The following is a 25,800-nucleotide window of genomic DNA, read 5'->3' on the forward strand; positions in this document are numbered from 1 at the left end:
TGATATTTCATTTAAATACTTAGAATATATTCAAAGTCAAATTGCTAATCACTCAATTTCCCTGCTGCTGTCCTGGTTCCCCAGGTGGCCTCTTATGATACTCCATGTAAACACTGTATTTGGAAGGATACATAGATCGGCATCCCTAGAGTCACATGATCACCATAAATCTGTGAAAATAGCATGACTTAAAAATAAAAGTCTCTTAGTGCTCTGCCAACAGGCTTTGGCATAATCTTGGCAATCACTTAGATATTTCTTTCTCTCTGTTTTTGTGGTTATAATTTTTTCCCAGGTGGAAAATAGTCTCATATTTTGCAGACGTTGTCCAAGCTAGTGACCATCAATCCATCTTCCTGGTTACTAAAGTTGTCAGCTGACTGTGTTCAGTCCACACAAAATCAGTGACGTAACTGGGAAACTGCTGGGTGGTTGCTCCTTTCAGCTTAAGAAACGGCCATACAATTTCCTGATATCATTTCTGCAGGAATTTTTATTCTTTAAATCTTCCAGTGTTAAAGCAACAAGAAAACATTTAAAATGTCCTTTGGTGGAATCTTATTACACTTGCTATATGTAAACCGATATTCTTTGATGCCAGCACGCTCGTTGCCCTTACAGAGAAATCTCTGCACGACGAAACGAAACAAAACCAAAGAGGACCAAAAATCAAACGTCAGTCTTTGCTGATTCGAATTAGATACATTAACAGATTGTCTGGTAACATAAATTGGCAATAATACAAAAAATCTACATATTACATTATTTCAAGAAAAATAACTTCATTTGAATACAAAAGGATAGATACACTTTCTCTTTTCCTCTAACCACTCTTGTGAAGTGGATGTGAGCTGGCACTGGGATCGCAGTGCTGCTAAAATATACAGGGGCATGACTGGCTTGCGCTTTGGAGGGGGCTGTTACACATGTGTATCACTAACATCAGACAAAGAAATCTTTCAACCAACAAGGGTTACAGAGCAACGTTCACTAAAGCACAGGTTGGAAGGGATTTGAGGGGGGCTGAAGCAGGCCAATATGGCAGCTTGTAACAGATTTCCTTATTACCCACAATGCACCTGACAGCGAAGAGTGCTTTTATTTGGTTGGCCCACACACTGAGCAGAGCGGTACTCCGGGTGCACCAAGGTAGAGTAGCGAATGTTTTTAGGTTGGTTGATCAGTTTGTTTTTCGTCTTTCCTTTTGGGGGCGCTCTCACAGCCTTTCCTATCCGCAATCAGCTCTGCAGCTGGCAATGAGATTTGCAGTGATAATAACAACAGCTGCCAATTCCTCTGGAGTCAGTGATGAACAGTCTTGACTCCGATGTGCGATGTGCTGTCCGGTTCTGAGAGATATGGCTTAGTTCAGTTAGGCCCTCTTCTTTTATACACTGTGTTGGAGTGGGTGTGCGTGTTTTCTGTCAGTAGCAATCGCTTGGGTTGTGTTTGCGTCCCCACAGCACAGGCCTGTCGGAGGGCTGGGTGTGACCCCTAGAACACCAGGGGACTGGCAGTCCCCAGCAGCGCTGTCAGCAGCAGCAGTGCTAGGGAGCCCCGCGGGGGTGCTCCCTGTCCAGAGTCGGAGCCACAGCTGCCCGCCTCTTCGCACCGTAGCTTCTCACAGAGGATGCCAGTGTAAGCGTCTGGGCACGCGCAGCGCACATTGTTCTGGCAGGTCCCTCCATTCTGGCAGTGCAGGAGCTCATTGTCGCAGACATTAGCTGCAGAACGAGGGGAGGGAAGGGGTGGGGGGAGGAGAAGCAGAATCAATTTAAGTTCATCTGGAACATCATGTTTTCAGCTTTTAAAAAAGAAATTCTCTATCGATCTTGTGCTCCCCCTTTCCCTCCACAAACTAAGCATGTGACTCCAATTTCCAAACAAATGTGTAGGCTGCCTTTGTTTTGATCATTTTAGGCCTTTCCATATAGGTCCCCCCCCCCCCAGCCCCCCGCCCCTTTTCCCCTGCAATCTTGGATATTCTCCAGCTCAGGCTATTGAATCTAAGGTAATGTAACATTCCTGGTTTGGAAATTCTTCTGTATGTGAGACCTCTCGTGACCTCCTAGGTTTTCAAAGGACAAGTGCCTGTTACAAGAAAGCAGAACCTCGAAGCCAGATGAGTGCCGTTTAAAATGCAAAGCGGTGTTGCTAAAATGACCAACAACCTCTAAGGTCAGGACATCCATCCATCGTCCTGTCCCTGAACCGATTCCAGTCTTTTTCCGTGCATGCAAAGAGGCCACAGGGAAGCAGGGAAATGCAGGTTTAGGATGTGAGAAAAGTAGCATGCTCCAGGCAGGCAACAGCCAGATGGGAAGAGGAAAAGCTTGTTTCGTGGGAGGCTCGTGAGGAAGAGCAGTCACATTTGTCCCTGACAGCCCATCAGAGTTTTTTTATTACCTTGTAAACATGGGGAGTAGAGCTCAAGGTTACCTTGATTTGGGAACAGTAATAAATGCAACGGTGAAACCCTGATTACCAAAATTTCATTACATCCATCAAGGAATAGGATCAGGTTGGAAAATCAAGGAGCAGTTCCTGACTGAAATTCATTCACAGCCTCTGCCACAGAACTTTCACCTCTAATAATTTCTCATATCTTCAAAATTCCCGTTATCCTCATTAATTCAATGTCTTGTATTCTCTTAGATAATCAAGGTTTCACTGATTTAGCAGAATGTTAAATAGAATCCAGGGAAATTAACACAGCAACAAAGAATAAGAGAGGAACGAACGAGCGAACGCTTTCCAACAACATTTGCTGCTTAAGCACTTAACACACAGACCACTCTGGACAGGGGGCAGGCGGGGCACAGAGCAGAAAAAGGAGCTTTTTATAAATTATAACAGTTTTTCATTCAAAATAAATTTCATGGTCCAATTTCTCCAAAGATGACACATGAATTCACACACACACACACACACACACACACACACACACACACACACACACAATGGTGCTATTAAATACAAGTCATTGTTACAAAATCATCCCACCTTCCATGTAATAACTATAGATAGTATTTGCTTTGCCTATTAATCATGTTTAATACTCATGTCACCTTGAAGAGGGACTTTGTCCACACCCACAAACATAGGATGCTCCTGTGTGTGAATGGTTGAAGGAAGGTGGCACTGGGCATCCTTGGAGCTAATAATAAAGTTCCCTAAACAGAGTCCAGTGTGACTACATTCCTCAACATTCCAGGGGGACGTAGAAGACAGGTGCACAATACATAGGTATAGGTGCAATTAGCACTAGTTAATCGTTCATGTTTGAAATGCTGGTACACAAGGCAGTTTCACATGGATTAGAGGCATCATGCGTACAAGCTGCTTCTCAGTGTTTTTTTTTTTTTTGTTTGTTTGTTTGTGTTTTTTTTTGCGTGTCAGCATCTGTAGCTATAAAGCAATGTCCCCCACGCACAGGGTCATAGGGTAAAATCTTGGTGGGTCTTGTTCTGTTTTGGTCTTTTTCCATTTGGAAAGTGTGCATAGGTTTTGTTTTGCTTACACTTCAAGAAATATCTGTTTAATTGGGGCAACATGGGATAAACAGATCCAAGTAACCATTGCCGTTTAAAGTTAAAGATTCTGAGCCTTTCTTGATCCAGACAGCAGATTGCAGAATGGGATATTTCCTTTCATTTGGGCACTAGACATAGGGAAATATCTGTTCCATCAATATCGATAATTGCTTGCCTTGAATAATTGAGAAGAAATCAATAGTTAATTAAATATCACTCCCCTCTTTTTTTCAAAGCTATTTTTCTTCCTCTTGGACTTGAATGTAAAGCAGCTGTTGAGCAGAGGTTTCTTTCTTTCTTTCTTTCTTTCTTTCTTTCTTTCTTTCTTTCTTTCTTTCTTTTTCTGAGAAGCCAGTGATTAAGTTAAAATTCAATACCTTCTCTACATGTAAATAATCTGCTAGTTGATTTGGATGGTTGTGAGAATTTAATAAATACACAAGGAACAGATGTAGCCTGGGATTAATCATCTCATGGACTGGGGGAATATATCTTGGATAATATATAAACAGAAAAAAATGGAAACCAGCATACATTTTATTAGTTTAAAATTCAGTACAAAGCACATTACATTTGGGTTCTTGATGGTGCCCATCCTATTAAAATTCAACAAGTACAGATTTTTACCGGGCACATGGTACCATCTAATGCCTGAAATCACATGCTAGAAATATACTTAAGTCTAACTAGAGTTCTTACCTGATACTTATAACCTCATGTTCCATCTTCATGTCATTTAGTACCAAAATTCTGTTGGTTAATGAACAAACTAGATGGTTAAATATCAATGAGCTCTTCTTCATCATGTAAAACCTTGTACTAAACACACCGCCGAGAGAATAAGACAAATACAAAGCATGCTCTCTGTTTCCATAGAGTTCTAATTTACTTACAGAGATGAAATGCATTCCGGAAGTGATCTAGATTTGCTTTCCTTAAAATATCCTTATTAGTTTTATCCACTCAGCCAATTGTCCTTGCCAAGCATCAGGCTATGTTTTGTCACTCTAACTGCTATAAAGAAGCTCACAATTTGGTGGAAAATCGACAAACACAATCAGAGATATCCAGACAAAGTATGAAAAGGAGCACACAATTGGTACGTGCAAACTGTTAGGCAAACACAATTGATGGGGTCTATGTTTTAGAGAGTAGGAAAAATTACAGAAAAGGAGTTGTATTTGAACAAAGGTGCACACAAGGCACATGGTTAAAGAGTATCATAGATGGGAAAGTTGTATGGGTTAAAGCAAAGAGATGCAAACGGGCCATGTGGGTTACTGAGAAGTTATCTTTGAGCACCGATCTCCTCCTCTGTTGTTAAACATAAAACAACAACAGCAACAAAACCAACCAACCAAACAAACAAAAACAACCCTACATGCTTCCTGCTGGATTTCACCAACAACTGACCCCAGAGGGAACAAAGAGGGAAGGTGGGTGTATGTGAAGATATTTCCCTTTTCCCACTTAATGGCTTGCCTTAACAGTACTGCATAGCAAGGGCCCTTCATTTAAACCTTGACATCTATCCAAATCTTATCCATCTTATCCTTATTCCCTTGTTTATCTTTATTCAGAACCAGCTTCTCACTGAGCCTTGGAGACTCCTGTACCATCCTGCTAGCATATCTCCAAGGGACTACTACAGAGGTAGCCAGACATCATCCCTCCTCAGAGATACAGTTATAAGGTATATGAAGTCTCACATCAACACTATTAATTTCAAGAAATCCCTCTTCATTCTTGTAATTTCTCAATCCCTGAGTATTAGCCACCACTTATATGAACAGTTATTGTCCAATAGTTACTTTGGTGCCCTGTATTCATATCTGTCCTCAGATACCTATTATTCTATTTCCTTTGATAGTGTTTTTCTGTTGAAATACCTAGAATAGCTTGTTTTCTGACTGGAACTTGATTATGTCCTTAAATGATGAGTAGGCTGCAGTAGGAAGGCCAGATGCACACAAACAAAGGAGGCTAGAATGCTAGGGGTGTTCTGTCTGGAGCTGTTTTTATGTAGACATTGAAGAGTTTGGGAAATGGTCAACAGGAAGCTGTCAAATGCAAATAAGTCAACTAGAGTTTTAAAGGAAAGGAAAAGATGAAACTAGATGAAAACAGACCGGAGACAAGAAGACCAGACACCCAACAGAATGGGCTAGGTTGGCGCACAGGAGAGGAGAAGAAAGGGCACAAATGAAGGCTGTTTATGTAACAAGTGTGAGTGATTTTAAGGTGACATTTGACTACGTGGGTACATCACAAAAAATTTATTAAGAAAAGGAACCAGAAGAGAAATTCAGTCAGAGAAGTCAATGAATGCTTTTAGACTTATTGACTCTGTCTGTAAGTTCTTCTAGAATGTTTTGTTATTACTTGATAAAATTATGTCACTGTTCAGGAGAAAGTTCCTTATGGAGATGGAGGTATGGAATACCGGTGGTGAAGGTCATTGTTATCAGACACAAAGTACACTGTCTCATGGTATGAGAGTATCAGTCATGTCAAAGTGAGAACTGAGTCTAGAACCCTGAAAAGTACCAGCCTCAGCTATATGCAGAGAAAGCAACATTGTGAAGAATGGCTGGAAGAGAAATGATAATAAAATGCAGTGGTCACAGGGCGCCATGAAACTAATCACAAAATGCTTTCCTGTTATGGAAGACCATCTATGAATTAATGTATGAAGTGGAAGAGGAGGAGAAGAACGGCATTTGAATTGGGCAGAGGAAATATGTAATGTAATTCTTGATTGACTGAATCAGCCAGAAAGGGTTTTGGAATGATGAGAAAAAGTACTGGGAAAGGTGGAGGTTCTCACAATTTATGGTGATAACCTGAACATCAGTTGATAGGAGTGGGTCCCAATTATTTTGGGGATTAAGATCCCCAGAGGATATTAGGCAATTACTAGATTGCATTTATTTATTTATTTTTGTCACAACTGGGTAAGGATAGCATACCATGGGTGGGTAAAGGCCATGGATTCGCTAAATGTCCTAAATTGGCTGGGACAGCTTTCTCTTCTACCAAGAAGAAATTACAATTAATATAAAGAATAAAATGAAGATGTTCTGGGTTGAAGTACAGACATATCAATGAAAATAAATAGCTGTTCCTGGTGTACACTGGGAAAAAGAGCAGGACACAGATTTGTCAGTTCTGGATCTAAATAACATAGAGTTTTCAGATGCACAGCCACTGGAATGAAAGAATGTGTATGTAGGTAACTCAGAAATGCTAGAGCAGATAGTCTGAATACTGCTTATAGCAACAGCAGAGGATCCAAAGGCATCCTTGCCTTGTGATTTGCTTTTTACTCCCATTGAGGCAGTGACACCAGAACACTCGACCACTTTTCTTTTTTTTTTTTCTTTTTCTTTTTTTTTTTTTCAGAATTATATTTTATTTCACTTGCAACCCACAACTCTGAGCGATAATTCAAATAACTTAACTTAGCAGCAATTGTTAAAACTATACAGGGTAATATGTTTCTGGGTTCCCTGAGGGACAAGCCTGACTGCATAGGGATCGATGTCAAAAGTATCCCCTCTCCAGGAAAAAGACATCAGGATGGGTATGGCCCTCATGCCTCACTGGACAACAACAGGAGGACCAAAGCCATTACAAGGACCCTTTTAATTACTGGAGGTCAGGCCTCTATCCCCGCCTTGGCAAGATTAGAATGACGGCCACTTTTCAAACCACCTAGACAATATCCATTTAGGGTAGAGCTTGAGTGTCAACCCATGCATATTGCACTTTATAGAGAAGGGAAGAGTCTGGAGAAGCATAGTGAGTGGTATTGGACAGCACAATGGTCTGTACTCTTAGACATGTCTGACTCTATGTCTAGAAGTTACAGAACCACTTCTTAGACAATACATTTCACACTACATCTCCTAGCTAATGTGATTTCAAACTACTCGGATGGGGCAGAGACATCTGTTAATAACATTTCTGAATTACTTCCAACTTCTAGAGTTCTACTGACATATGGAGGTCCAAATTCAAATCAGGTTACACAAAAATAAAAGTAGAAATGCCAAAGGTCTAGACTGAGAGTGAGAATCCTGTTGACATTTATAGCATCATTTCTGTCTTCTCCAGCATAAGACACTACTAAGATCTCAAAGTTTGGCTTCTTCAAAACTCATGGTGAATTTTAGTTGACATTGTAACATTCTTAAAAAGTGGGACCTTTCAGAAGTAGTATTAAGAATGAACTAATGCACACATGATGGGCTAATGGGGATTTCTCTTTCAACCATGTGATGCCTTCCAGGCTTTTATGATAAAATACTAGAACTTTATAATAAAAAACCAAAACATTGTCTCATAAATAGTTATTTATTGTTATAAATTAGCCTGTGACATTCTGTTATGGTGACACAAATGAATTAAAATGGAATGTCACTATTTAATAATGGTGCTCTTTTGTACTGAACTACAGAATCCTTTTCATCACAAAGTTCTAAGCACCCATCATTAACCTGTGGGGCAGGCATGAGAATGAAACCTCAGTACAATGTTCCTGATCTTTCTGTTCTGTACTGCATAAAGTTGTAGATTAAAGAGCTGGAAGATTTTACCTAATGTAAATTTTCAATTATTTGTTTTTTTCCCTATATGGATCAGCTTCAAACTGACTTTAGTAATGAACTGTAGAAATGATCCCTGAAAGTATAGGCTTTCAAACAGAATTTGGTTGGTGATATTTATTTTAAGTTTATCTAGACTTTCTTTGTTGTTATTGACTATAAAGGGGCTTCTTATTTCAGTAATCAGGAAGCTTTATTTTTAAATCCCTTATATAACCTTTGTCCAAGGATTGGATGTGAATAGATACTTGGTTGATACAATTCTTTATGTTATAGTAAAGTCTGAGTCAGATATAGAAAGAGCTGACATTCCTTTGGTAGTAGCATGACTATTTTTGTAGGGTTCCCTTTATTAAATTTTGTTTTTACTGTTCATAAGATTAATTTATTTATGGCATGGCCAACATAATAATACCACATGACTTGATACCTTCTGATACTCCAGTCTTTGGAATGCTTTCCAATAGTGTGCCAAAGATAACAGAAGACATTGGCTGATAAGGTTATTGTATTAATGTGAGACTGAAACCGAGTTGTGTGGCCAGAAGATGAAGTATGAAATCTTAGTGGATAAGCTGGAGTCAGCAAGGTATTAGGTTAGCTCTGCTTACAGCTTTGGTAAGCAAGACACAAAAGCAAATGAACAAGGTGTCAGAATTGCCATGATCTATAAAACTGCTCCTAATTTTACAGGGAGAAAGTAGGAGTGAGCACTATTTTCTTTATTACTTCTGTTTTTACTGGACCTTGGATGAGGAAAGCCAGAAGAATGTCACTAAATTACTCAGGTTCTGAAGGATTTTCTGTTTTGTTTTGTTTGTGGAGAAGGTTTGGGTATCTGTGTACATGTATATGTGGTGGAAAGTACATGGAGATATGCATTGTATGTGTATATGTGTGCAAATGCATGTGATGCATGCCTATGTGTGCATATGTATGTATCTGTGTATAAATATATGTCTGTGCATGTGATGGATGTCTATGCATGCACATATATATGTATAAGTATGTGTATGTGTGTGTTTCTGTGTGCATTTGTGTATATAGGTATGTGGGTGTTCTTGAGTACTAAATAATCTGATCTTCTTCCCCCCAAAATATTTTCAAATTATGAAATCTTTAATTTTTTCCCTTCTATTAGCCTTGTCTGGAACATGTCAAAAACCAGAGCTGGAAAACGTTCTCATATATTCAAAGACAGCAGCAACCAGGACTTTAGTGTTATTTCTTGTCCTATTCTTTTTTCCTTTAGAAATTGAAAGGGTCACTTATTCCCACATGGTCAAAATGATCCATCGCATTACCAAAGAGATTTCTCTCTGTGTTTGTGTTTGGTTCAAAGCTATACATTTAGGCTGGCCCTGTCCATGAGCTGCTGCTACGCTTGAGCAATGCTGGGTCTGTATTTATAGACTTGAAAGTTTCTCTTTTTGGCTTTGTCCCCTGTACTTCAAGGAATCAATGCAATGTGTTACCATGACAGCTTTCCTTGATGGCTGTATTAATAAAGTGACCTCTACCTTCACCACCTGAACCAAGCCCGGGATCACTGAGGGAAAGATGTTCCAAATTGTTTCCATCCTTTGCAAAGAAACGTCAAAGAACAAATGACCTCCACCAAACAGGGTAATAACAAAGGCATGCGTCCTGCACTGAGGTCTTCTGCAGGTGTTTGAGAGCTGGCAGCGGGGAGCTGAAGAGCCACGTTATGACCCATTTACACAGCCTTTGTGCCTATTTTACTATTTTGTGAGCAAAACAGAAAATAGAACATACAGGTTAGATCCTGAGGTGTGGCAAAAACTTTACAGACTGCAGTGGAGTTTGGGAGCAAGTTCTGGGCACACCAGCTACATTCTCCATCTTTTACTTACATGTGTTCATGAGAGATGGCATGGCATGGTAGGAAAATTGGTGAAGAGCCATTAATCATGAGCTCTGGTTCAGAGAGTCACATTTTTACTTTGAGACATTGACACCTTATCATGAACTGGCCGGTGACCTCTGTTCATCTGTCTTTTAACTAAATACTTTTCAGGTGGTGCATATATATTATATATCGGGCCAGACTAACAATGCTGATATACATGTGGGCATGTGGCTTGTCATTCCTAGAAAACTATAACAGTAAGAAAAACGTCGCTTTTCTAAATAATCTTGGGTTTTATTTGCATGAGTAATTTTTTAGGTAGGTGTGTGTGTGTGTGTGTGTGTGTGTGTGTGTGTGTGTGTGTGTGTTTGTACACATGTATGCAGAGGCCAGCCTTGAGTATTGTTTCTGAGGTTATGTCTACCTTTTTTTTTTTTTTTTTTGAGACAGAGTCTCTCACTTTCTTGGAACTTTCCAAGTATGCACGGCTAATTGGCCATGTAGCTCCAAGGAGCCTCTTGTGTCTGCCTCGTGAGCACTGGGGTTAACAAACTTGTGTCATCATGCCTGGCCTTTTTTGGACAGTCTGGGGAATCATACTCAGGCCATCAGGCTGGTAAAGCAAGTGCTCTATGACCATATCTGTCTCTTTAGCCTACATGACTATTATTGATAGAAAGCCTGTCACCACAAATGAAAATAATTAGGAATTTCTCCCTCATTTGATAAGATATCTGGCTTGATAAGATAATTGGACTTGTGAATTTCTATGAGTTTTTGATGATAGAGTTAGTAACTAATTTCATTTGATTTGTTTTCGTGGCAGTCTAAGTCGCCACCCAAGGAACAAGATAGGTTTTTGTCTCTCCTGTGGATGAACTGCATAAGGTAAGACGAGGAGAATTAGATTCTGTATTCGAGTCTCATCTCTATGGTTAATGTGGTGGCTGAACTTGAGGAAATCAGTTAACCTCTTGATGCTCTCTTTCTTCACTTCTAAAGCAGAAATAATAGCATCTGTCCTGTTTACCCACCTCAAGTTGCTGGGAAGCTTGAGATGGATTATATAGGAATGTTTGACAAAGGACAAAATATAACCCAAGTAGGCTTTGTTAGTGTTCGGTTCTCTCTTCAGTCTCCTGAAGGCACAGAATTCAGTTTGGATGAGCAAGGTGCTAATTTGGTCAGGGTAATGAATTCCTTGCATCTCCAATCCAAGAAACCTGAAGCGAGAAGGAAAGTGAATGCCCTCCCTTGAAGGCAGCATCTGCATACATTCTGCACATATAAATCTTGAGAGAGAGAGCAAGCCTGGAGTCAAAGCCTGTGGTTGGTGAATATTTGTATTCAGTTGCTGTGTTCTCCACAGAGTCTTGCAAGGTCACTTTGGAATGGCAGTGCCCTTTCTCTCAAAGGTGAAATTTATACTCATTTACGTGTGTTCATCTGCATCAGTCAGCATACAGGAATGTGGTATGCTTCCAGAGGAGCAAAGGTGTACGTGGGGGAGGGGGGGATGGAGAACCACCAACCTGCACTCCAACTCACCTCTTCCTGTTTAGTGTTGAAGGCTGGGGAGAAGGAGGCAGAGACTGAAGCAACAGACTGAAATCTGAAAGTCATCACATGGAAGAACCCTGATTGCTTGCTTTCAAACCCATGCTGTGTCTGTTCCCTTCAGGACACAGTGGTGGTGCCAAGCATGGCCCTTATGTGACAGCATCCAGTCTGCTTGATTTCAAAGCAACAAACCCAAGGAGCAGGGCTGAAGGGTCGGTCTGTCGGGAACTGTGTGGAGGCTGTCAGCTCAGTGGTCAGCCATGTCTCATCTCCTTAATCAGGGACAGCAGGTTCTGACCTGAGGGAGCAGTCATCCCCTTGTTCATCTGTTAGCCAAGCACTTATTATGGGAGTGATCTTTTTCTTTTGTGCAACCTAGGAAAATGCTGCTTACAACACCAAAGAAAAAGCCTCATTTATTTTAAAGGAGACACATCTACAGTCTGTATTATCCCAGCAGATGTTGGAGAGATGACAGGTAACTCCAAGGCAGGAGAAAGAAGCACCATCTACATACCTTAAAGGCTTTAGCTTTACAGCCTGTAAAACAACCTCAACTGATCTTGAGAAAGAATTAATTTGTGGCAAATCCTACAAGCCCAAGGCTGGACACCTTTCCCAAAGTGATCATTAATGGTTTATTGAAATCCTATTTAGGTCAACACTTTCAGACACAGACATAGGAGAGGTGCTCATGAAGACAGTACTGAGAAATCACAGATTTTTCTCTTTTGGTATCAAAAAGACACTTTTCTCATCTAATGAAAAGGTGCAACCTCTCCTCTGGGCTGAAGGTGAAAGAAGACTGTCGTGGGAGGCATCTTTACACGCAAGGGCAACACACGTCCGGGAATAGCTCATCCTTCCCAAGTACAAGTCATTGTGTCAAGAGAAAAGCAGATGCAGGCTGTTCTTCCATGATGAGATGTTTATCCGTGACCTGCTCCATAAATGCAGCTCTGTTGTGCCTTCCACATCTTATATAATGAAAGCCTTAGCAAAGCATTTGGGATAAATTGTAACCAAATATGACCCATGTTTATCTTTGGCTGTTGAGAGTGGAATTGATTTTTACCAGTTTAAATTCTGTCTTTATATTATTTTATTCTTTCCAAATTTGTACTGAAGAAATATATAGTATTTTGAACATAAAAAGAATGTATTATTTTTTGAGAAAAGTAGTTTTACTGAAATGATAAAAGCAATTCATTGCATAAGTGAATCCTACCATCACATTCTGCAAAATTTGGTATTTGTAATATTAACATATATTTCTAATAATGCTGCAAATTATCCTAAATGTCCCAAAACATCTCAGAAAAATGGGTGAGTTTCTACAGGGCCCCAAACTTATAACAAGTGTTCCAGACACTGCCTCCTTCTTTTGCCAACCATTCCACAGTCTCTGGAAAGAAGGAAACCAACAGAACTTCCTGAAGCCAACAGTATCTGAAGACAAATTTTCATTGTTTTTGGTAACCATTGAAGATAGAGCAAATGTCTAGACATTGTTGTCTTTGAAGGTGAAGCCACAGTAATTGCTGAGATAAAATATACTACTTTTTTCCAGGTAGAGAGAGTCATAGTTATATTTAAATCAACTTAAAAACTCTTTTATGAAGTCTGGGCTTAAAGACTTTAACCTTCTACCTTTATAAATGGTGAGCTCCCCTGGTTACCTGTTTCATGTTCACTAGTTACATCAGGATACAGAATTGTCTGAGGAACAAACTTTATGCTCAATAGAATTTTATTAGGTAAATACGTAAAATTTGTCTAGTTTTTCCTCTGCCACTTTATGAATGATGCATGCCTATCTATTATTAGTAAGCAGACAATATGTTAGATATTGGGACAGGTAAGCAGGGAAGTGGACAGGAACAGACTCTTGGATACGGGAAGCTTAAAAGTCAGAGGGTGGGCTGGAGTGATGGCTCAGTGGTTAAGAGCACCGACTGCTCTTCCAAAGGTCCTGAGTTCAATTCCCAGCAACCACATGGTGGCTCACAACCATCTGTAATGGGATCTGATGACCTCTTCTAGTGTGTCTGAAGACAGCAACAGTGTACTCATATACATAAAATAAATAAATAAATAAATAAATAAATATTTTTTTAAAAAGTCAGAGGGCAAGAAATGGAAGGGGTTTTCCCTCGATGGCCTCATTTCAGTCATCCAAAGACAGAGTTTGTTTGCTAAATGTGTTTGCTAAAGCACATTTGAAAAGGTGGTCACAAGGTGTGATTTGAAGGGAGGAGCATGTGAAAGATTGACAGGGCATGGGAGAAGTGAACCAGGGGCACTTGGAGGTGTTTATCACTTCAACTCAGGTTGGATACTGTGATGTGTTAGAGGTCCCCAGCCATGGTTTTTAAGGAGAAAACATTAACACTAGGAGGGCAGGAATATGTATTAAGGTTTTTTTCTTTTGATGATTCAAAATATATCTGGGGAAGGAGTGGAAGAGAGGAGAGAGAGCAAGGATGGTCAGTATTTGGAGACAAGGGGCCAGAAACATGTCTCTCACTTTTTATTAAGCAACACACAACAGTTCTTGTTATGTTCAGAGCATTGTGAGTGATACGATGGGGGAGAACAGGTGTCTTGGAGACCTTGAAGAAAATTAGTAACTTTTTTTGTTTGTTTTTCAATTGGGAAGGTGATTAGTTAAATTTGGAGCATAAGCTAAAAGTCTGGATGTAGCTAATTCATCTAGGATGGAGTTGCAGACCTGTTATGGAGACATTGCAAACAGGAGCAAGAAGATTTTGTATTAAAATGATGTAGGGATTATGAAAGACAATCTATGTAATCCCATACTGTGATGAATACAAATTTGTAAGCTATTGTACATCCTGAGGAAGAGGAGGCAGAAAATCTACCATGGGCTTTTGATATTGAGTGTTAAGAAACACAAGTGTATAGGGCTGAAAGGAGATAATTATGTCATTAGTACCCATGTCTATCTGTCTGTCTCTGTCTGTTTCTGTCTGTCTCTATCTCTCTGTCTCTGTCTGTCTCTCTCTGTGTGTATGTTTTAAAGAGAAAATTTAAGTATTGAGTATTTGAGTATTTTATAAATCTAAAATATAATTTGAGTTTCCTGTTTGTCAAGCTATAGCCAAATGTCTCCTTAGAGACTTAATTTTTTCCGATGTATACTTGGCAAGAGAGTTCTAAATATGGTCTAAGCCCTCTTAGGATTTCTAAACAGCAGGGATATTTAAGTATGAAAAATAGCTACTGAAATCACACAGCAGTAACTTTCTTAATGATTTTTTTTTTCTCTGGGAATCACTGTAATTCACTCTTGTCCACCTCCTGACAATGTCAAACTCAGTCTTAAGAGGTGATTTTATAATGTCAGGACGAAACAAAGCCATTTCCTTGTTAATGCCAATGTCAAAGCAAAATGAATTGGTGTCAATAAATTCAAGGTGAGGAAAACAGCATTATGGAATCAAGAGACTTGTGCAAAATGATGACAGGACTCATTTAGAGATGCCTGACTCTGAGTGAAAATGATTGCTAATTTCCAAAATGCATTTGCCACTGCATTGGAGCTCCAATATTTAATTTTTCTAAAGTACTTAACTGAAGTTAAGAAAGGACGAAGAGGTGACAATTATGGAACGAGTCCTAAGCAAATCTTTTCAGTAATGTTAGTGTGGATAACAGCAGCGCACATTGTCCTTTCCCATCTACAATTCCAGTGACATTCAAAATTGGAAATGTAAAGCTTAATATTTAATTGCCTATAATGATAGCATCCAAAGGTATAGACTTAAATGTGGACATCGTTACTCTGGGCTCTCTATTTGGGATTACTGATGATTGTATGGCTGTTGTGAACAGGAAAAGACACTTAACTTGTAATTGTCTGTAAGTGCTTTGTAACCACCAGGCACCTCTCTAAGTCCTACAATTGAGGGGGGATAGGAGCGGGTAGGAGGGGGGAGGGAGACACCCAGAGCCTTAGAAACAGTGTGCCTAACAGACTGTGTCTTCCAGTTCACCTTTACCATTAATAAATTCTAGCTTAGCTTTCTTGGTGCCTGATAAGTTCTTACCAAACTGAAAAAGAAAGAAAATAAAATTGTCTTTCACTCCTACAATCCCTTCAGAGATAGAAGAACTGTTTACCACTGAAGATTGTTTGTGTTTCTTTAAGTAAGAGAAAACCTGATAAAAGCCCTCACTAAAGAAAAAGGTTTCATGGGATGCTCAACCAGGTTGTGAGTTGTGCTTCCTCACTTCATGGAATAGAACTTTTACAAAAACTGAACTTCAAAGAGGAGGGGGAAGGCAGAGTCCTGTCCTGAGAGCTACAGGAGCTGCTTCCCAGCTGGTTAAGCCAAAGGTATTTAAAGTATAACCCGAGGGGGGCAATGCAGTCCCTGAAGGGATCTGAGTGACATTTGAAAGCTCTTTCTAGGAAGAGCAAAGCTGTGGGGTATCAGGAGGTGTGGGAGATACTTCAATGAAGAAAATGTGTCTGGCAAAATACATGTAAAAGCGGTGTCTTCAGGGACAACAGATCCAGATGCAGAAAGAAAAAGATCATGGATTGGTTTGGATTTAATTGGGAGTCTGTGTGTATTATTTAAAATGCAGAGAAAAGATGTTCGTTTCTGTCTAAAGCAGATGAAGTTTTATCAAGATTAGGTTAAGCATGAATGAAGACGACTTGGGTGGAGTTGGGTCGTCACAGAACATGTGTAAAATGCCTTGTTCTACACTTTTCGCTTTCTTCCATGTTTATTTTTTTATGTTTTGATTTATGCCCCTAATAAAACTAATAAAATTTTTCTAAAATGTAAACCACATGAAGATAAGGATTTTGCCTGTTTTGGTTTTTGGTATCAGTGCCCAGAACTGCACTTTGTAACAGACTGTGCTCAATGAATATCTGAGTATTTTTGAGTGAATGAATAAATGAAATATATAGAAAAAAATTCACATATTCCATATCCATCGCTTCCTTTTTGCTTCTAAAATAGCTTCCCAACTGTGTCTGTTCTTTCGCCCCTAAATTAAATTGCGCAGAAGTGCTACAGCCAGATTGCGTTTCTTCAGAAAGTGTTTTCACAGAGCTCTCCATTCTTTCTCTCACTTGCAACCTTCAGTGGCCCCCCACTGCTAATTGGATAACAGTGTAGCCAGGGTCCCTCAGGATGTGATTACGATCTTCCTATCTGCTTATGAAACAGCCTTTCTTCTGCTAGTAAACACACATATACACGGGCCCACACTGGTGTCTATACAATTAAAATTAAAGTACTGGAAATTTTACATATGCTACAAATGTCATCTTATTAGATATTCCAATAGCCTGGAAGAATAGACAGTTTAAGTATCAGTATCATTATCAATATCGATTATTTCTACTATATGGCAACCTATGGATCTTACCCAAGGACCATGGTGGTAGAGCAGCAGATACTAACCGAGGAGTAATACCTCTTTGGCTCTTTAGCATTGCCCACACTACTCTGTTGACCCTTTCATGTCCCCAGCTCACTCGACTTGGTGATTCTGCTCTGGATGTGTTCTTTCCTAAACTTTTCATGCATTCATCAAGGTTCAGCTTCTTGATAAGCCGCACCTAGAAGACCTCTCTGATTGTCTTCACCCACAGAAGTTGTCCCACCTTTGAAGGCACATGGCAGATGGTCTAGATAGTGAGACATGCATTGAGGTGTGTGTAGATGGAGTTGGAAGAGCCAGGATTTAAACTTTGGTTCCTCTGAAGAAGAGCTGAATGATTATGTGTGGCAGTCAACCAATCACTGTTTAATACATAATATGGTTAATTTCATACCTGAAGTCTATCCCAAAGACTGTTATGTAGATTAAATGACTTAATGTGCATAACTAGAATAGAACAACTCCTGACATATAAGACAGTGGGTCTTCTGGGATTTTCTAAGCCTGTGACAAATATTCCTTGCCCATGTGCATTTCTTGTCTCCTGAACCACAGTACAAGCTATCAGAGGGAGCCCATTGCTTTGCAGCTTTTCTTGTCCACACTGATCAATTGTTCATCACCAGGGGGATATTTGCTGGGATTTCTTTGTGAGGATAACAGATATCTCTTTTATTTCTATAACCTCAGGCATATCTTTTATCTTTGAATTCTAAGATTCTATGTTTTTTGTCTGATTTGTCACAGAAAATTCTCAGTAACTTTTCACTTTTCAAATCACGATTTTTCAGACAATCTCTACATTTCCAAGGCTGTGGAGGAAGGACATCATTCCTAAAGCATACGTGAAAGCAATCTGAGTTTTCATCCCTGCCTCCAACTGGAAGTTTCAGAGAAGTCCCTCCTCTTAGTGGAATTCTATACATTTTGCTTCTATTTTTTGACTTGTGGGAAGAAAGAGAGTAGTTTAGAGGAAGGATTAAAGCAAACAGAAAAACTGAGAAAACATATTTGGGCTGAGTGACAGGGAATTACCACCCACATGAACCCACCCAGAGTGTGGTACCTGTCTTACTTGCTGAGTGTCCCAGTTCTCTTTGTCTGCAGATAGGGATCATGGTTACATGTTTACAAACTTTAAGGTCTTATACTGAATTCTATCTTGGACTTAGCTCCTATCTAGGCTACTACTGTAAGGATTAAAGCATGATTGGCGTCACATGAGTCTCATGAAACGTACACAGGAAAGAGAGGCAAACTCTCCACCTATTGCCCAAATGAGCATCCTAGCTTACTTGGGCAGTGGTTAAAGCCCTGCTCTGCACAGCACCAGACACTTTCTTACTAATAAATGTACTATTTCATATGTGAGTGATCCTACTCATGTTGGCTCATCTGATTTTATCTTCCAGGGCTCTGATTGAGTTTTTATAGGACCAGTGAGTATAAATTTTTTAGTTAATCTAAAGCTCTCTGCTGCAACTCATCCCACATTCCTAGTGTGTCTGCCTCATGGCTGTATCTGGCTATTCATAGAAATCCAAGTCACAGTTTTCTGGACAGTGGTACCTTTTACACCAGGTGCTCCTAACTTGACAAAGTTTTTTTTTTTTTTTTTTTTTTTTTTTTTTTTTTTTTTTTTTTTTTTTTTTTTTAACATCTTTCCATTCTGTTTAGGTATAAACCAAGGTTTAATTAGGTTGATGATGCTGCAGGTTGTAATTCTTTATGTATGTCAAGTATACCTACAAAGTTAAAGATTCTAGACTAGAGTCTTAAGCCATGACTGGCTTGGATGGCTAGTTTATTTACTGATTGCAAAGAAAGAAAACATTCCTATGAGCTTTAAAACTGCTAGACTAGATAAAAACATGGCACACCTGTTTGGTAAATATGGAGACTGTCATGAAGCTCTTTCTTTAGGACTGAAACATTCCCTTGAGAACAGAAGGGAAAAGGCTCATGAAACATGAGAGAGAGAGAGAGAGAGAGAGAGAGAGAGAGAGAGAGAGAGAGAGAGAGAGAGAGGACTGTTATAAGACTCACATGACCAACTCCAAATGGATAGGCAATAAGCAATTGCTTTTGGGGAGCAGACTTTTCAGTGTAGCAGTCTGTAGGGTGGGCAGGAAGTTCCATGTATACAGGTTTTGTGGATGTTACCTATGCTGGTAGAATTTTCAATGATGTTGCCTGAGATACTCAAGCTTATGAAAGCAACCCCTCATGCACAATCCTGTAAGTAACCACAACGAATTCAGTGTTTTATTAAACTAGACGGAAATGGAATCATATATTTGGTCTATCATTGATGTTCTACATGTGGCTAATAGACATTTGTTTTTCTCGCTCCTGGAAATGCCATGCAGCAGAAGTCATGGCTAGAGGCTATTTGTCATCTGAGATACCACATCTTGAGGAGCCAAGATGTGTCTCTAGTTTGTTATGACTTGACAGCCCTTACAAGTTCTCCAAAAGGGTATGGAAGAGGTTTTCTTGACCATAAAGCTGATGTTTCCACTTGTGCTAAGAAGGGAGAAAGAAGAATATGCCTCAAAATATATTGAGTTGATAGCAAGGCTGTTGTGTGAAATGGAACATGGAAGCTTAACCCTGCTGTTGTACTCATTTTGATTCTTGGAAAACATGTTCTAGAAGCTTCCTGCTTTATAGTCTAACAGTGGTTCTTAACCTATGAGTCGAGACCCTTTTGGGGATTCAAAGGATACTTTCATGGTCATTGCATAAGACCACTGGGAAACAAAGACATTTACATGATGATTCACAACAGTAGAAAATTTACAGTTATAAAGTATCAATGAAAATAATTTTATGTTGTGTCACCACAACATGAGGAACTGTATCAAAGGGTCACAGCATCAGGATGGTTGAGAACCTTGTCTAACAAGAAAGTCTGCATTTTTAGAACTATCCCAAATCTTCCAAACTTATCTCAAAATTCAGTTCCTCCTGCACTATATTATTCTTGAATTTGGTCACTGATGATATGAATGATGAATAAGAATACTGACTTGATAAACATGGCATCGAGTCTCATTATTATCAGGACCCTTGCCTGGCATAAACCAGGGAATAAAGTGCTTAAAAATCAAGTCTTGCAAAACACAGATGTATTTTTCTTTTACAACTTTCTGCTGATAATTCTTGGCTTTTGTTAGCTGTAATGCCTTTATAGCTAAAACACTTTAATTAATATTATGGTTGTTCACTTACTATTTTAAATTCATTGTCTTTGTTTGGAGGAGCCAGCAGGAAAAAAAAACCAAAGGAATCATAAATTGAAATTGTATCTTGTTCTTTGTAGAACTACATAACTCATACAACAAAACTTTATGACAAAGAATTCAGTGAGTAAAGAAGAATCATGCCCAAATTTCAAGATAAATGAATTTTTATGGCCAAGTGATAAACCATATAATATAGATTTAGCTTACAATGTTAACATCAATAGAGCCTAAACTACATTGCCAAGAGCAATAAAGTGAGAATAATGGGAAAAGATTGAATGACCACATGAAAAAAAAAAGTTTCCAGTGATTTCTAACACTTTTCAGTTTATTTCTTGTGAAGCCCATAATGAATTCATATTGATGTGGGTGGCTTGACTAATGACATCAAAATGCATGATCAATACATGCTAACTAGGCTAAGAATTTAGCTCAGAACATTCTTAATTGGAAACTAGTCCAGGAACATTGAAAACCTGAGGTGGGCATGGAGCAAGGAGAAAGGAGAAAGGAGAAGTCTAATTTCCTGGCTGCTTTAATGATGGATTTGATAGTTGGAGGTTGCCTGGTGAAGTCTGTCTATTACCCATGATTAAAGAAAATTGGAAGGATTGTGAGTCATACAGACTAAGACTTGCATCCTAGATCACAAACTCACTAGCTTTGGATCTTAAGATGATAATTGACCTTTTTGAGTCTTGGTTCCCAAGTGTGTGAAATTGGTTACAGGAGGTTATTACCCAGTTTGAGAGCTTTGGAGCTGAAAACAGATACCGATCTATTAAAAGATTGCCCACAGATGGTAACTATTTTGATTATAGAGAGGTTTATAAGAGATGAAATTAAACATGATACATCTAGTGAGTAACAAATCTTGGTTCTTTTATTTAGAAGAGATATTTAAAAGATGACTTCTTTATATAGTCCCTCTAGGTTCAGTGGTGGAAAGGAACCATGCTGATATGTCATAAGCACCACAATTATGTTAAATGATAAAAAGAATGTGAAAGCTACCATTTGGTTTTTGAGCACTTGATCTGTACTAACCTTTATTCTAAAGGACTTTTCATGCTTTGCTTTAGTTAATTCTGTCCCTCTTATAAGGTAGATACCCTCATACTGGTAGTTTTACATGAAGACTCCAAGGTTGAAGGAAGGCATCTGAGCCGTCAGGCTCACATAGGTAATGGAAGGCAGTGGTTGGGACGAAGTTGCTTTGAGAAAATAGTCACTAGGTTCTTTTATCTGATCGGCCCTCACACTGGACATCAACAAACAGTCACGACTTTGAATGATGTTACTTGTGTTCTCATTTCTCTCTTTATGAAGTAGAATCAGGTAGGAACTGTCAGGACAAGGTATCTGCACAGCAGGGGCAATACAAAGGAACATAGGTACATCTCTGTTCTAACCTACCTAGAAAGTTAGATCTAGTACCGAGTACAAAGACGGGTGCAGACTGACTTCTCGGCTCCTGCTTTCATTACCTGGTTTACCCTTAACTCAGTGCAGCCTGCTCATACCTCTTGCCTAGAAAACTGGTCTAACTCCCTCATATCTGGCCTCCCCATCAACACATGAAATCTATTGTCCACAATGCTATAATGCTCAGGATTATTCTTTTTCAATGGAAATGTCCACAGCATGCCACTCTCTTGCTAGACTCCCTGGACTATTAATAAAATCCACACCTCTCAACCTAGCTTCACAGATAGTGAGGAATGCAATGCCTGCCTCCCTCCATCTCCTCTCCACCTCCCCTCAGCACTCTCTAGCCATACTTGGTGTCTTCCATGTTATGAGAGGGGGCAATCTTGACTTCTGGCTTCAGCAGGAGGTGAATATTCTTTCTGGAGTACTCATCTTCCAGACTTTTTCTAGTCTATCTCTTTATGACACTTTTGGTCTCTTGCTGATGCGATACTCTTTTTACAGAGAACTTTGCTGAGGACACCAAGTGATTTCCCCATCTCCCCAGGATCTCAAGCTCAAGGTCTGTGTCTCTCTTTCCTGGTGCTAACCCCAGTATTCAGAACAGTGGCTGACACAGCTCCTGCTGCCTGCATATTTATTGATTAAAATGAAGGTTGTCCCACTCAGCACACTTTTAAGGACTTAAAATAGCACGGAGAAAATGGGCTCTGTTGAGGCTCTTCTGATGGATTTTAGTTGTGCATCTACCTCACACTTAGCTAAACTCTTCCAACCTTCTGGCTTTGAGACCTGCTAGTTAAGTTTCAAGATACGTGTTGCAGTGGTGTTCTTATATGCAAACTTGCTTCAGGGGAATATTATGCACTTGGCAATCCAGCAGAAAATCTCCCTCAGGGAAGAGATCATTCTTTGGTGATGGATGGCCAGTTTTATGCATTTGTTTCCATGGTTGGCCTGCCTCCTAATTTCTAGTTTGGCATAACATGGCACTAGAGGGTATTGTGCTGTGGGAAGGAACTCTTTAGTAATCAGAGCTATTCTTTTCACACAGGGATGAAACTTCTCTCTCAAGTCTCATAGCTAAGATGCCAGGTATGTAAATATTTGTAAGAAGTCAATTTTATACCACTAGACATGGAGGGAATCATTTCACATTCCAAATAGGAAAGTATTGGATTTCTTTGTGTCATCTAATTGCCGAGCTTATTCCAAAGTGCAAAATTGGTCCTGCTTGCTGAAATATTATCTTTTGGAAAGTAGACATGACATCAGCTTGCTCTTCCTGAGCTGAGAGAAAAGAAACCATGTGTCATGGTAAACAAAGCCACTAATGACCCAAGTAGGCTAGGGGACCAGAAGTGAGGGACTGGAAGCAAGCATGGCTCAGTAACTGGGCACTAGACCACTCACATGGTCATGAAGCTTGTGACAAGCACCAAACTGTCCATCTGTGACTTTGCAACTGCTTGCTTGCTTTGTAAGCAGTCTCTGCTTGTTCCTGCATACCTGCTCTTTGCACCGAGTACTGCTTTTAGAGGGTTTTATCTCCTGGCCTAGGAAAGTGTTTTTCTGCGCTCACTGGTCAAGAGATAATATTTCAGTGGTCGAAAGGATCAGAGTCAAATCAGTGCAGAGGTGTCTATGGGTGTGGGTGTGGGTGTGGGTGTGGGTGTGGGTGTGTGTGGGGGTATGGCTATGGGTCAGGGAGTCATAGAATAGCTTCATTTGAATTTGAATTTCCAGTGTCCACCTGGATAGTTGAAGGTAGGGCAGGCGTCTGATTTGTGATTGTGGTTTTTTTTTTTCCAGCCCCAAGAGAAAATACTCAAGTAAATCATACTCTGCCAGTAGAACCCAGCTGTTCAGCTCTGTGTTAAAATGCTACCTCCTCAACCCCTGCTCTGGAAGAGCTCTTTGTGCCATGTTGGTGGCTTCAGACTCTATTCCAGTGATGTTTTAACACCCACTTCTCTGTGAGAATAAGAGTCGCCGCATAATGGATTTTGTCAGGAGCAATTGCAGAGGATGCTGCTCGGCCCTCCCTCCACCTGTACGGAGTCATTAATCTTGAGTGTGAATAATTCCTAACCACTTGACTGAATAGAAATAACCTCAAGCTTGAAAATACAGGTTTCTGTTACCCTCCTGGCAACTTATTTTCTAGCCTGCTTTGCTTCAACCCCAGCTCCTACTCGCATGCTTTTAGGTTGACATCTCTGTTCACCAGCAAGGGTATTTTGAAAGCCTATCGGACAACTCAACTGTGGACTCAGAAAAGGAGACCTTCACAAAGTGTGTGTTCTATTTTGAAACCGAATGAATAGCATAACCTGAAGCGTGTGGCCTCTGTGTTAGGAAAGCAAAATATAACACAACAAAACCTGGATTTTTCCTTTTTAAACAAAGGATATGTGAATAAAGCTACCCTAAAGTAAAAGACTCAAATCAAATTAAAAGCATCTCTTGCTCTCTTTGAACAATATGCTTATGTCTTTGAAAAGTTGCAAAGGAAGACAAAGAAAAGAAATGGAACGTCTTCTCCTTTGATATGTTCTAGCAATAAGAGGTAGTGGCAACACATATACAAAAATTCAGGAATGACATTTCTCGAATATAGAAGAAAATAATAAACATAGAATAGCCACTGTGCATTGGAAAGGACTTAAAAGAGTGTCCACACAATTTCCTATATTGTTTTGATCTCTTCTAAGATGATAGACAGTAGAACAAAATTAGAAAAAAATTAAATTCTATTCCTTACTAGGGAATAATGTTTCTAGTTTGAAAATAAAGTATAAGATCCCACATATGAAGAACATAGAAACTGGAATGATAAATCAGGTCCACCCTTTTTTCTTTTGGCCTGCACTAGTTTTATGCGACAGACCATCATATGAAAAACAGTAACTATAGAAATGTGGCAATGATAATTAATGGTAAGACATGACATATTTCTTTCCTTCTCCCCTGTCCCTACTCTTCTGACTTATTCAGCTTCTAAAAGAACATTAGGTCATTTCCCCCCAGTAATTGCTGCATGAAGATTCTTAATATATGAATTAACTGAATTTACAGGACTTTAAAAAGGAAGCAACGGACACTGCTCATTTCTGTCCATGTCTCAAATGATACCTATTTTTTAGTCTTAAACCAGATGGCCAATGAAGGTAGTGACCTCAATAATAGCCAACGTAATTACCTACTTTATTTTCACTGAAATTGAAACTTCATTGAAAATAATTTTGTCTCTCAGTTTATTTATGGTGAAAAGTGCTTTTTACCTTTTGAACTTCAAGACTACTGGGCTGAACACAATGGCTGGAAATCTCCTTTAATCACCTCTAACAGCTCCCGAGTAGTCTGAAGTTAAATTTAAAATGATATAGAGTTCTTCTGCTCCCCCTAGACTGGCAGTCCCTAATTTTAGAAGATTGCCATTGGAGAGATTTAACAGTGGCACCAATGTGTTCCATTAATCTGACTAATAGATTGAAAGTCAGGGGATTCTGAATCAGCTCTTTATTGTTCTATGTGTCTCACTCAATGACACTCACATTCAGTGAATAAGAATTCAAAACTTGAAGAAAAGAATATGTTGCCATTGTGTAGATTTGCACTTTCTAGTATTTGAAAAACTGTGCCTTCTGTTAATGGGCTAAAACATATTGCACTGAGAATGCAGTCTTCTCAATAGATAAGGATTCTCTGATACAAAATGAAGAAGTGTCTTGAGAGAAATTTCTTCATGACACTTGTAACACACAAATGGCAGGAAATTAATATTCTGCTTTTTTGTGAAATATTATGGCAAAGTAGGAGATTCATAATTTTCTAATGCATTAGGTGGCAAACATATCCTTATGCAATAATGTCATAAGTCTTCCAACATAAATAATTTATTCTGGAGGCTTATGTAAGATTCAAGCTGTAATAATTTTAAAAGAATGTTGGGATTGTCTTGTTACAAAAATTTTAACAAAAATAAATTATCACAAGAGGAAAAAATGAATAGCATTTTCTAGATCACTCAAAACAAGGAAACAAAGTCAAGATAAACCTATGTTCTTATCAGATTATTACATGAATACCCAAGATACATATGTATCCCAATTGATCCTGGT

At 39.2% G+C, this 25,800-nt stretch overlaps 1 protein-coding gene and 1 long non-coding RNA gene across 8 annotated transcripts in view; one reads left to right on the plus strand and one right to left on the minus strand.

Annotated features, from left to right (window-relative positions):
• Positions 1-475: 475 nt before the first annotated feature.
• Positions 476-25,800, minus strand: part of Ntng1 (netrin G1) — a 337,637-nt gene continuing 312,312 nt past the window's right edge. For all 7 annotated transcript variants that reach the window (XM_076933155.1, XM_076933156.1, XM_034501099.2 and 4 more), the window contains one exon: positions 476-1,724. In XM_076933155.1, coding sequence (XP_076789270.1) covers positions 1,495-1,724 — 230 coding nt within the window. In that variant the 3' untranslated portion in view covers positions 476-1,494. The remainder of the gene's footprint in view (positions 1,725-25,800) is intronic.
• LOC143442106 (uncharacterized) lies at positions 21,968-23,711 on the plus strand. The gene is made up of 3 exons (XR_013110031.1): positions 21,968-22,238; positions 22,731-22,771; positions 23,489-23,711. It is a non-coding gene; the product is annotated as an uncharacterized LOC143442106 (long non-coding RNA).

This window comes from Arvicanthis niloticus, chromosome 4 (assembly GCF_011762505.2).
Source record: "Arvicanthis niloticus isolate mArvNil1 chromosome 4, mArvNil1.pat.X, whole genome shotgun sequence".
Classification (NCBI taxonomy): domain Eukaryota; kingdom Metazoa; phylum Chordata; class Mammalia; order Rodentia; family Muridae; genus Arvicanthis; species Arvicanthis niloticus.